Source organism: Tupaia chinensis, unplaced genomic scaffold, assembly GCF_000334495.1.
Source record: "Tupaia chinensis unplaced genomic scaffold, TupChi_1.0 Scaffold000647_1, whole genome shotgun sequence".
NCBI lineage: Eukaryota > Metazoa > Chordata > Mammalia > Scandentia > Tupaiidae > Tupaia > Tupaia belangeri.
Window position 1 is genome coordinate 3,465,554 of NW_006160168.1, and position 12,218 is coordinate 3,477,771.

Below are 12,218 nucleotides of genomic sequence, written 5' to 3' on the forward strand. Positions count from 1 at the left end.
TCTCTCTCTGTCTCAGTCTGTCCAGTGAGTACACAAGCCCTATAGCAAAAATCTCTAAAAGAAAAAAAAAAAGAAGTACTTAGGAAATTTGGATAGAATTTGCCTATACATACTAGCCATTTTCCATTATTTGAATTGTTAAATATATGCCCGTTTTTACCCAGAAGCTGTTTCCCTGCTTAGCATACTAAGGGGATAATCTTCATCAATGATATAGGATTCTGCCAATGATTTGTTCCACCAAAATACTAACACTTAAATTTTTTTCAAAAGTATGTCTTTTTCCTATGAGTGAGAGACAGAGACAGGCACTCCCAACAGGCTCTTGATGTTGCAGTCTAGCCCCGTCTCAGTCAGCGCTGATCAGAACGGCATACTCAGGGAGGTCCTGGGACGTGAACCCAGGACCTTCCCCTTGTGGGTTCAGTTGTGTTATCAACAAGCCAGTGCCTGGCCCCCATTAATTATTTTGGCCAGAAATCTCAAAATAAAGGCATTCTTAAGTCCTTAAATAAGTGAACATTAATCGTCCTTATATATGCTTCGCTATGACTCTGAATGACCTCATACAAGCTCTCCAAATATCTGGTTTGTGTAATTTTTCTGAATTTTCTTTTTTAATGGTTATCACTTTTCATTCATATCAGCGACATCCAACTGCTTCCTGAAATAATTCCTACTCTCTCTTTGACTTTTTTTTTGTTGTTTAACAGAATCCAGATAATTTTTTTAAAGAGATAAGATATCAGTGATAGAAGAGCCTAAAGGCAGTCTGTCATGAATAGAGTTCATGAGTTTTCATTAGAGTCAGCATTTTTTTTAAGTTTGTTTATTCTCCCATGAGAGAGTAAGAGTGACAGAACGAGACAATAGGGCACCCTCAGCAGGGTCTTCATATCGTCACCCACCCCCAACCTGAGCCAGCCCTGGGTCGTGGGCACACCTGCACTGGCATGTGTGGGGAGATCTCTGGATACAAACCAGAAACCTCCCATGAGGGTCTGCCTCACCCAGCATTGCATGTCTGCAGTACACTGTCCGGCCCCATAGGGTCGCTGTTGGTAAGCCCTCTCCTCTAGCTGTCCGTCCATAACGGATGAGAAACAATTGTAGGCAGATAAGCTAGAGGTCTAATGTATGACTGTCATTAAAGTCTTAATAAGTTTGATTTTGTCTTTTTATATGTGTGTTCTTTTGTTTCTTTTATCCCATGCTCAAATGTGCTTATCAAAATCCTGATTGGGGGACCAGCAGTTAGCATAATGGCTGTCACTGGACTCCCATGTAGTCGACCGCAGTTTGAGTCCCGGACCCGGTGGCTTAAACTCACGCCGGGCGCATGTGCATGTGTGCCAATGATCACAAGAGGAGGATGGAGGAGAAGGGGTTGTAGCATGGCCATCCCCCTTGGGGCATGATTTCTCGGTTTCTGTCTCTCTGGCGAACGCATGTACACTATAGCAAAATAATAATAATAATAATCCTGCTTGGCATCCTTGGTCCTCCCTTGACATCTTTGGGGTGGTGACTGCTCATTCTGATAGGGCTTGCTCCTCTTGTTTCTCCCACATTTTGTAACACTATTTGATTTATCTTTGTTTTCCTCCAGCACCTTAATACAGCAAACCTTCAGCATTGTGCTGAGTTCTGTTGAAATGCAAGGACGGATACATTGTAATAGTTTTCTGATTACATTTATTAAATGTTATCCATGTGTCAGGCACTGTGCTATGTATCACACACAATTTCGTATTTAATCCTCAAAGCAACCCCGTGAAGTGTGTATCATTTTCACCTATATCTTATAGTCTAGAACCAATGAAACGTGTATCTCCAAAGGTAGATACTAGTATACTTTTAAGTATTTTCCTCCCTCAAGTCAAAAAAAATCATTATGCTAAGGTGGAGAAAATATCGGAAGAAGGGAAAGGTGGGTGCACAAGAGATGGCACTTGAGTGAAGGGACGTGGTAGGATTTAGACTTACAATATGAGGGTTATATTGTAGTCTTGGAAAAAAAGATTAAGCAAAAAGACAAGAAATGTGGTGTGGTCAGTGAAAGTTCATACTCTGAAGAATTGTAGTTGCTTTGTTATAGCTATACCGTACTTGTGGTACTAGGAGATTGAAATGGAAGCAAAAGATGAATAATTAGAATTCTCAAGTCATTTTCACTGTACAAAAGTGGATCTTGATATGAAAAGCTTAACATGAATATTTAAGGCCTGACTGTAAAGCAAATTCATGGAAGTGGAGCAGTCTTCCTTTTTCTTTCTTCTTCTTTTTTTTTAAGAATTACTTATTTAATTTTATTATTACCATTTTAAAAGTTTTCATAGGGCCCATGTGCTCACAAGAGAGAGAGAGATAGGGAAAGTAAGGAAGCAAGCCACCAGGTCCAGGACTCAAACTATGGTCGGCCATGTGGAAGTCCAGTGCTTTGACCACCATAGCACCTGCTGACCCCAGAGCAGTTTTCTTAATAAACAGTAAAAGCTTCTCTCTGAAAGCCATGAGAAAGTGGTAAAATATCACAAATTTGAGAACTGTGATTGTTTTTCAATCATTCAAACCTTATTTAAAATACAAAGGAGGTTGGGCCAACTCCATGGCCTGGTAGTTAAAGCAGCTGCGTCCCCGTAACCATCCAGGTGCGGTTTGAGTCCCTGACCTGGCAACTGGAAAAACAAGCCCGGTGCATGTTGTGTGTATGCGCTCAAAAGGAGGGAGACGGAGAAGGGATTGTGGTGTGACTGTTCCTCATGGGGGATGTGGGGGCTGGGGAGGGCTTGCTTCTCTCCCTTTCTTTGGGTGTGTGTCTGTCTGTCTCTCTCATACAGAGGAGGTAGCATCAGGATGGTGGTTCATACTAATCCAAGGCCACCAGGCTTTGAGTAGACTATACTTTAATCCTCTCAGGTGCAGTCACATCCTCCGAAACCTAGGAGGTCTGTATACGTGCGAGTTCCTATACACGCAGTTCATGTCGCTGAAATTGATGTCACTGGGTAGGTAGCATAGTACATGTGACAGTATAAAACCTCACAGAATATTGGGTTTTAATTCTTTTGCCAAGAGATGGGGGAGAAGTCGCAGTCGAGGATAATGGGGCCAGTGAGACCAGTCTGCCCTTCTCGGGATAGGAGTCTCTCCACACATTGGTTACAGCTGCCTGCATGTGATGATGATAAAAGTTCAGCAACGTCACTCCTGTCATATTTACATTCCCTCTATCGGTGCGTGCTCTTTCCGCATGTCCTAGGTCACCCACTGCCACCACACTCCTACTCCGCCTACAGCTTCTTTCTTATCTTACGTGCTGCCTGAAGTGTGCTTCATGTGTCTCCTCCATCCTAAAGTCTGGGCTGAAGGAGCAGCGTCAGGAATGTGCGGCTCTCGTGAAAGCGAGCACAAGATCCTCACAGAGGACAGTGACACTTAAGCTTCTGCCAGGAGCTGCCATAATGGCACTTCCAGTTATGACCAGAACAAGCCAGCTGGCCAAACCAGTTATCAGTGGGGCGAGGACGTAGACCCATCCTGCAGAAGGCACTTCAGGTCCCGTTACATTTAATCCTCTTTAAAGGAAGGAAGGGCCAACTAATTGGGAACAAAAATACCGTTTATCACATGGTGTGCGTTGCATTCATGGGATTTAACAAAGTTTAAGTGAATACTGCTGATGCAAAGAGTCCTTTGGAAGTTGCAAAGAAACCTTTTGACTGGCAGATTTAATAAAACTTTTACCTCGGTATTTGTATAATATTCTACCTTATATGTTATATTCTACCTTGAATATAGTCAGGTAATCATTTTGATGCGTAAATATTTGTGTGCTTAAAAGTAGTAGTGTATCTTATCTTAGCTGTTTTGCTTTGATTTTTTTTTGTTTTTGTTTTTTGTTTTTGTTTTTGTTTTTCCCAGTTGCCAGAGGGCATGTGTGTCACATAGAGAAAGAGACAAAGACAGAGGGAGAAAGGGCCCACCACAATGAAATGTGATCACACTGCAGTCCCTTCTCCTCCATTTCTCCATCCTGTTGGGATTTGATGCATATGCATCCAGAGTTTTTCAAGCCTCCAGAGGTGGATTTAAACCAGAAATCCTTGTGGGATCTGGTGCCCTTGTCCAACAGGCTATGGGGCTGTCCCTGTTAGTTCTTTTCTTAATGAAATACAGTTGTGAGAGGCTAATGGCTTTTTTATATAAGTGATAGAATACAGAAAATGACAGAGTATAGAAAGCCATTTTCTCTGTTCTTGCAAAGATGGTTCATAAATAGCTTCCCAGATGCACAGGAAAGGCATTTCACAGAGTGGACACTGAGGGCATTAGAGATCAATCAACTGGCAGAAACTGGCTGGGTAAGACCAAAAGGATTGTTGGAGTGAATTGTGCAGTTCTGCTAAAAGGGAGAAAGAGAAGCCCATTGATTAAAATGAATAATTGATTATAAGAGTAGATGGTCTCTCTATTGGAGACATTTTCTCCTACTGCTTTATTTTTACTTGTGCACTTAGAGTTTGTTTTTCTGGAGGAAGAACCTCACAGGGCTCTCCTTACGTTTCCTACCCAGACTTTGGTGCTGATATGACCCAAATCAGTGCCACAGAACAGAGCTGCCATGGAGAGGTGGGGCCTTTTGCCCAGTTCTAGAAAGTAACAGAAGAGTAAAAAAAACAAAAACAAAAAAAACCAGGAACAGTATATATTTTGAAAACATTTGGTATTTAAAATCTATTGATAGTTCCCAAGTCGTTTTCTTAAGTATGATGAGCAAAGAGTCAGTATGAAACTAATTATGAAAGTGAAATTTTGCTTTAAAGTTTGAAGGAAAATTACTTACCAATTAACTTCCTTTTTTTTTATAAAGGGGTTTTTAATAGTACTCTAAAATACTGTCTGCAAGCTGAAACGTCCTTTATACCCAAGAGGTCTTCAGAAGGCTCACTGGCAATGCGTAGTATGCAGAAATTATGCATAGATTTCAAAACGGTTTTGTACAAAATTAAACTCACTTAATTCCGATTTTTCACGAACTTCTTAAAATCTTCTTATATGTCTGATTATTCCTGAAGTTAGGTAAGGTTTTCGGAGGTTCTTTGATTACTCATGACAGCAGATTGCTTTTGATAATGGTGAAAGGTGTAATGAGTAAACTTTAAAGATCTTTTCAGTAATGAACTACTTATCTCTAGCCTACCCACCAAACACAGGCCTTGTATTTCAGTAGGTGTTCAGAAGGATAGCTAACGTTACAATATTTGAAAAGGTGTATGGTGAACAGCAAACAATTACACTAACAATTCAGGCAGAGCTACATGAAAAAGAGACGCTGGTTTCATGGTGAGGCCTAGATCATTTTAAAAGCTGTATTGTTCAGCAATTCTTGTCAACCAGTAAAGTAGCTGAATAGAAATTGTTTTCTCTAACATTTCTTTTTGTTTGTTTGTTTGTTTTTTGGAGAGGTTTTTGCTATAGGGTGCGTGCGCTCACCAGAAAGACAGAGACAGAGAGATAGAATGAGAGAAATCACCCCCAGGGGGGATGGCCACGCCACAATCCCTTCTCCTCCATTCTCCTCTCAGGATCTTGGGCACGCACGCACACCCGGCGTGAGTTTTAAGCCACAGGGTCCAGGACTCGAACTGCGGTTGACTACGAGGGAGTCCAGCGACATAGTCATTATGCTAACTGCTGGTTCCCGCTATATTACATCTTGAAAGTAGAAAACAAGATGGGGCAGAATCTTCTTCATATTTTTGTGAACATATGCATAGTTACTAAATGGTCCATTTTACTTCTTTTTGTGTGTGTGTTTTTGTTTTTACTTTTGCCATAGGACAAAATAGAGAGACAACAGAGAGGAAAGTGAAATCATCCCCCACGCGGAATGGCCACATTGCAATTCCTTCTCCTCTCAGGATTTTTGGACACACATGCACGCACATACACGTGCCCAGCATGATTTTCAACCACCTGGTCTGGGACTAGAACTCTGGTTGGCCATTTGGTAGTCCAGCAGCTTAACTACCATATCACCTGCTGGCCCCTCCATTTTTGCTTCCTTATAATTAAATTTACTTTATGTACAACAACAAAAAAAATGGCAGTTATAATACCTCTCTCCTTGAAATATTTGGATTTATGATTTTAAAATTCTCTCTTTCATTTGAATGGAATTCTATACTTGCTATTCAAACTTGATATGCAAACTTCAATGTATCATATTACCATATGTATTGTATGGTTCATTCTGCTATAGATCTTTACATTAGAAGCCTTGTTCAGAAGGGTTTAAGTTAAATAACTTAGTAGACTTTGGTGCTGGAATTCGTAATTTTAAATTAAATTAGAAAGTTAAAAGAGGGACCAACAGTTAGCATAATGGCCATGTCACTGGACTCCCGTGTAGTTGACCTCAGTTCAAGGCCCAGACCTGTTGGCTTAAAATTCACTCCTGGCACGTATGCCTGCGTGCCCAAGGTCCCGAGAGGAGAATGGAGGAGAAGGGATTGCGGTGCGGCCATGCCCCCTGGGGGGTGATTTCTTACTTTCTGTCTCTCTGTCCCTCTTGGTCTTTCTGGCGAGCGCATGCGCCCTGTAGCAAAAATCTCTCCAAAAAAAAGAAGGTTAAAAGAACCTGAACACCAAACATTTCAATGGGAATAGAAAATGGTTTTGTAACTTTCTGATTTCATCTATAAACATTTAATTATTATATAAACTTGAAACCAGCTTTAAGTAAGATCATTTTCAGCAGTAATTAAAAAAGTATTGTAAGCAGTCAAAAAAAGTAAGTAATCACTTTAGAAGATTATAAACTGGCTTTGATTTGTAGATGAGAACTTTTGGAATGTGTCCATTAGAATTTACTGTAATCTCTTGGGTTTTTTTTCTTTCCTTCTTTTTTTTTTTTTTCTTACCTCCCCTACACATATAAACACATCTTAAAATAAGTGGTATGATTAAAGAGAATTAGTTCCTAAGCAATTTAGCAAATTGCCTACTAGTATGTATCACTGAGATCAAAGGGAAAAATGATCTTTTTAATTGTTCAAGACACAATTTGCTTTATAGTAATGGCAGTTACATTTGCTGTTTTCATTATTTGGAACCTCACAACCCTCTGGGTTGTATGTTGGAAGGAAAAAAGAAATTTCTGTTTAGGTAGTTGATGCGTGGGTTTGTCATTGTTTCCCAAAATACAGATTTTTGAGACACTTGTTTCACACTTCCTAACTTCAACCAGTGAGTTACAAGAGTTCCTTTTCTTTTTCCAGTTCCTCCTCTTTTTCCAGTTTTTGCTATAGAGCACATGTACTTGCCAGAGAGAGAGAGACAGAGGGAAAATGAGAAATTACCTCCCAGGAGGATGATCATGCCACAGTCCCTTCTCCTCCAGTCTTCTCTTGGGATTTTTGGCACGAATGTACACAAGTGTCTGGCATGACTTTGAGGCCTCCATGTCTGGGACTCAACCATAGAGTTGACCATATGGAAGCCAGCACCTGTTAACCTCCACACCACCTGCTGGCCAGCTTAAGTTCTTTTTTGAAAGTACTCTTGTTCTTCTTTGAACTAATCTTTTATTAGTTTTAGAATCTTACCTGGCACATACTCCAGTCCTAACCCCCTTTACCATGTTACCTTTTTTTTAATAGCTGATAGCTTGCAATTGGCAGACAATGATTGTTTGTAGAGGGCCAGGCATTGAGATAACGTCATACATGCTGTTTGGATATTTAACCATTACTTCCAGATTCTCATAAAAGTTCAACATCAACCTCATTCTTCTGTCAAAGCTGATTTTCTTTCTAACTACTTTTCTCTCACAGTTCTCAGTCAAATTACATTAATAAATATAACTAAAGAATCTGTCATATTAGGAGCAAGCAGATGGCATGGTGGTTAAGGCACCGGGCTTCCATATTGGCAACCACTGTATAAGTCCCAGACCTGGTGGCTTGAAAATCATGCCAGGCGCACATGTGTGTGTCCAAGTTTTTGAGAGGAGAATGGAGAAGAGATCGCCAGTGGCCATCCCCACTGGGGGAGCGATTTCTCACTTTCCCTTTCTCTGTGTCTCTGTCTCTCTCTGGTGAGCACAAGCACCCTATGGCAAAAAAAAGAAAAAGAAAAAAAGAAAGTCTGGCATTATCTATCAAATTCTAAGGTATTTCTCCTTTGATCCAACCATCCTACACTGATGATCTATCCTACAAACATAACTACACATGTATGAAATATCATGTTCAGGCTTATTTGGTGCAGCATTGTTTATGATATCAAAAGATAAGATGCAGTCCAAGTATCCAGCAATAAAGGACGAGATCTTAAAGTTAGAATGGCATGGGAAGTTAGACCAAAGGAAAGCATGCCACTTAACTTGCGCATTGTCAGCACAATATTGACAGCATTGAAAATGCTAAAAAGGCAGATCTTGAGACATTTCTATCAATGGGTGGTAAACAGGAAATAATTGTACATTCTGAATTTCACTAATGATATAAATTTCACTAATGATATATCAGATGGTCTTATTATTTTACATTTTGTTGTAATGCATAAAAAATGTGTAAAGGCTCTCATAGATTGCCTAGTTTTGGTTCCCATTCCTGAGTCTCATAAAAACTGAGTATTCTGTTAAGGTTTTCAGGAACCTCCTCTTGCTTGGTTAAAAACTACTCTAATTGATAATTACAGCTTGTTTTTTGATCTGTGAACAAGGGTGAGGGGAAGATGATTAGGAAAAAAGTTCTAAGTACATTTGTTACAAAAATTTTGTTCTTAGAGGATTAGCATTTTAAATTTTGTTTAGTATTTATACTCCTCAGCATCTTTTTTTAAATTTTTTTGGAGAGGTTTTTGCTATAGGGCATGTGCGCTCGCCAGACAGAGACAGAAAGCGAGAAATCACCCCCACCAGGGGGAATGGCCACGCCGCAGTCCCCCTCCATTCTCCTCTCAGGATCTTGGGCACGCATGCACACGTGCCTGGCGTGAGTTTTAAGCCACTGGGTCCGGGACGTGAACCGTGGTCGACTACGTGGGAGTTCAGCAGCATAGCCATTATGCTAACTGCTGGTCCCACTCCTCAGCTTCTTAAAAATGATGCAAGGTGGTATGAAGGGGAACTTGGAAACTTTTTCTCTGATTAAATTTGTCTGAGTGAACACAATTGAAGGCAGAGGCTTAGACCAAAACTAGGACCAAAGATAGACAACAGGAGCCTAGATCCTAGATTCATGCTGGTCACATAGTCTGGAAAGTCCTGATGTATTTTTTTAAAATAATTATTTTACTTAATTTTATTCATTATTACTGTTATTTTTAATTTGACCAGAGAGACAGAAAGAGAGAGGGAAGGTGAGAAAGCAAGCCACTAAGTCCAGGACTCGAACCACCATCTGCCATGTGGGAGTCTAGTGCCTTAACCACCACACCACTTGCCAGCCTCAATGGTACATTTTTGCATAGAAAATTAAGTCATGACTTTCCCAATGACCCAATTGTATTTCTAATAGCAATAGAATAGTAGCTTAGGTATGTGGAAGAAAGTTTGGAGAAGAACTGAAGATAACCCTGAATTTTTATGCTTAGAATTTTGATAAATAGCCGGGACGTGAACCGTGGTCGACTACGTGGGAGTTCAGCAGCATAGCCATTATGCTAACTGCTGGTCCCACTCCTCAGCTTCTTAAAAATGATGCAAGGTGGTATGAAGGGGAACTTGGAAACTTTTTCTCTGATTAAATTTGTCTGAGTGAACACAATTGAAGGCAGAGGCTTAGACCAAAACTAGGACCAAAGATAGACAACAGGAGCCTAGATCCTAGATTCATGCTGGTCACATAGTCTGGAAAGTCCTGATGTATTTTTTTAAAATAATTATTTTACTTAATTTTATTCATTATTACTGTTATTTTTAATTTGACCAGAGAGACAGAAAGAGAGAGGGAAGGTGAGAAAGCAAGCCACTAAGTCCAGGACTCGAACCACCATCTGCCATGTGGGAGTCTAGTGCCTTAACCACCACACCACTTGCCAGCCTCAATGGTACATTTTTGCATAGAAAATTAAGTCATGACTTTCCCAATGACCCAATTGTATTTCTAATAGCAATAGAATAGTAGCTTAGGTATGTGGAAGAAAGTTTGGAGAAGAACTGAAGATAACCCTGAATTTTTATGCTTAGAATTTTGATAAATAGCAATGCTTACTGTGGTAAAAAGAATTTAGTCATGGTAGAGAATTTGTTTTAGGGGAAAAAGATAATTCTGCCTCTCGGGTGTTTTCTTTAAGAAAAGTTAAGAATTCTGGATATGCAGAATTTGATTGATGGATCTTTGGCTGGTTACCACTGTAACATGCCTTCTAAAGTAATCCATTTCAAATACTTGGCTATGTAATTGCATTATTCTTTAGCCCTTGTTTTTGAATATCAAAAGTCAGGAAATATAATTATAGTTCTTACCTAGACAATTAATGTGAAACAAATATATAAGATTAAGTTTTATAGATGGTAGTTTATAGTAATTAAGACTTACATTAGACTTTGTATTAGCCTTTCAGGTATTTCATGTTATTTCTATATATAAAGATTCATATGTAATTCTCACAAAATTTTTTGTGGTTGAAATATTATTCCCATCTTTTAGATGTTAAAGTAAGGCCCAGGGTTTGTGACTTATGTAGTCACACTCCTGTGACTAGCTCGACTTCCAACTCCAAATACCATCATTTCTCCATCCTACTATTTGTTTTCCTTATTTTTAGTGTCATGTTATTGTACCTGGTTAGTTGACAGCATGCCTTTTGTCTTTGTAGGATATGGCTTTAGTTGCGCCTGAAGCTCCTTCAGAACAAGCCAGGAGAGTTTTTCAAACCTATGATCCAGAAGGTAAAAGATTTTATGAAATGTCAACTGTTTTATGTTTATGTATTTGAAAGACATTGAAACTAACTTGAGTTTTATTCAGAAAACTTACTGGATTATAAGATGAAAAATGGGTTGAATTTCTTGAAAATTCTGAAAGGAATAAATAAAATAGCATACTTAAATGCTCATCAACTTCTGTCATGGCTTAAGACATTTGTATTTCTTGGAGTACTGAAGTTAGTTACTTGAATCTCGATCTCTGATAGTCAGTTTCCAACAGAGAAAAATACTACCTTCTGAACAAGGCCTTTAAAAAGTAAGTCATTTTCTTATTTACTTATCCAAATTAATAATAAATAAACATCTTCCAAGGTATGTCTGTATAGTTGTGTTATAATAAAGATAGAGAAGAATATCATCTTTATCATTCTCTTTAAGTCTCTGTGCTTAGCTATTCTACTAACAAAGAATAGTTTTGAAAAGGTCACCTAAGTCATTAAAATATCTGTCATATCACTGTCTCCTGGCTTGTTTTGATCATTTTTATATTTACGTTCTTAGATAATAGTTTTGACTTAACTATTAGAGTTAGCTCCCTAACTTTTCAAATATAACTTCAAAACTAAGTACTGGCTTAAGTTTTATTATAAATTACAAGATAGAAACTAAAGTGGTTAGGTCAGTGAAGTCATTGTGAACCCTGAATTGATTCAGTTATCTTTATGAATACACTTTCTTCTGTCTTGAAGCTGTTTATTCTTGGTGATCTGTTGTGCTCTTTGAAAAATTTGCATAATACAAATTTTAGAAATACATCCCCACACCACTTACTAGCAGTATAACTTTAGGCTAGCTACTTTTAGATCTATACATTTGTTTTCTTGGCTTTTAAATGAAAATAACTACCACCTGTTTCTTAGAGTCATAAAAAGATTAAATGAGTAGTTTTTTAGAAAGCACTTTGCCCTGTGGTACTTGGTCGTGTACGTGCTTTATAAATACGTGTTTCCGCCTCTACACACCTTAGGTTCATTGTTATTATTGGTATTTTGACTTTGAGTTAGCTTTCCTCCTTCTATTATACCATTTCCCTAACCTAAGGAACAAAAGTTTCTTTTCTCTTAGAATCATTTAAATTTGGGGTAGCATTTTACTTAGATATTTACATAAAGAAGTAAGAGATTTATGTCTTCACATTTTCCCACTACATAAGAATAGCCTTATAGAAATCTTCAACTTGAATCATTGCTATGCGTAGCACATTCAATTACGCCATGCTAGATGACAGCTTATAAGCATTCTCTTGCCACTTGTAACCCTTGGATGGAAAAACAGG

General features: G+C 38.8%; 1 protein-coding gene across 4 annotated transcripts in view; it reads left to right on the plus strand.

Moving 5' to 3' along the window:
• MINDY3 (MINDY lysine 48 deubiquitinase 3) overlaps nt 1-12,218 on the plus strand; it is a 120,804-nt gene that overhangs the window by 78,863 nt on the left and 29,723 nt on the right. For all 4 annotated transcript variants that reach the window (XM_006159752.3, XM_027776248.1, XM_027776250.1 and 1 more), the window contains one exon: nt 10,831-10,903. In XM_006159752.3, the coding sequence (XP_006159814.1) occupies nt 10,831-10,903 (73 nt within the window). The remainder of the gene's footprint in view (nt 1-10,830; nt 10,904-12,218) is intronic.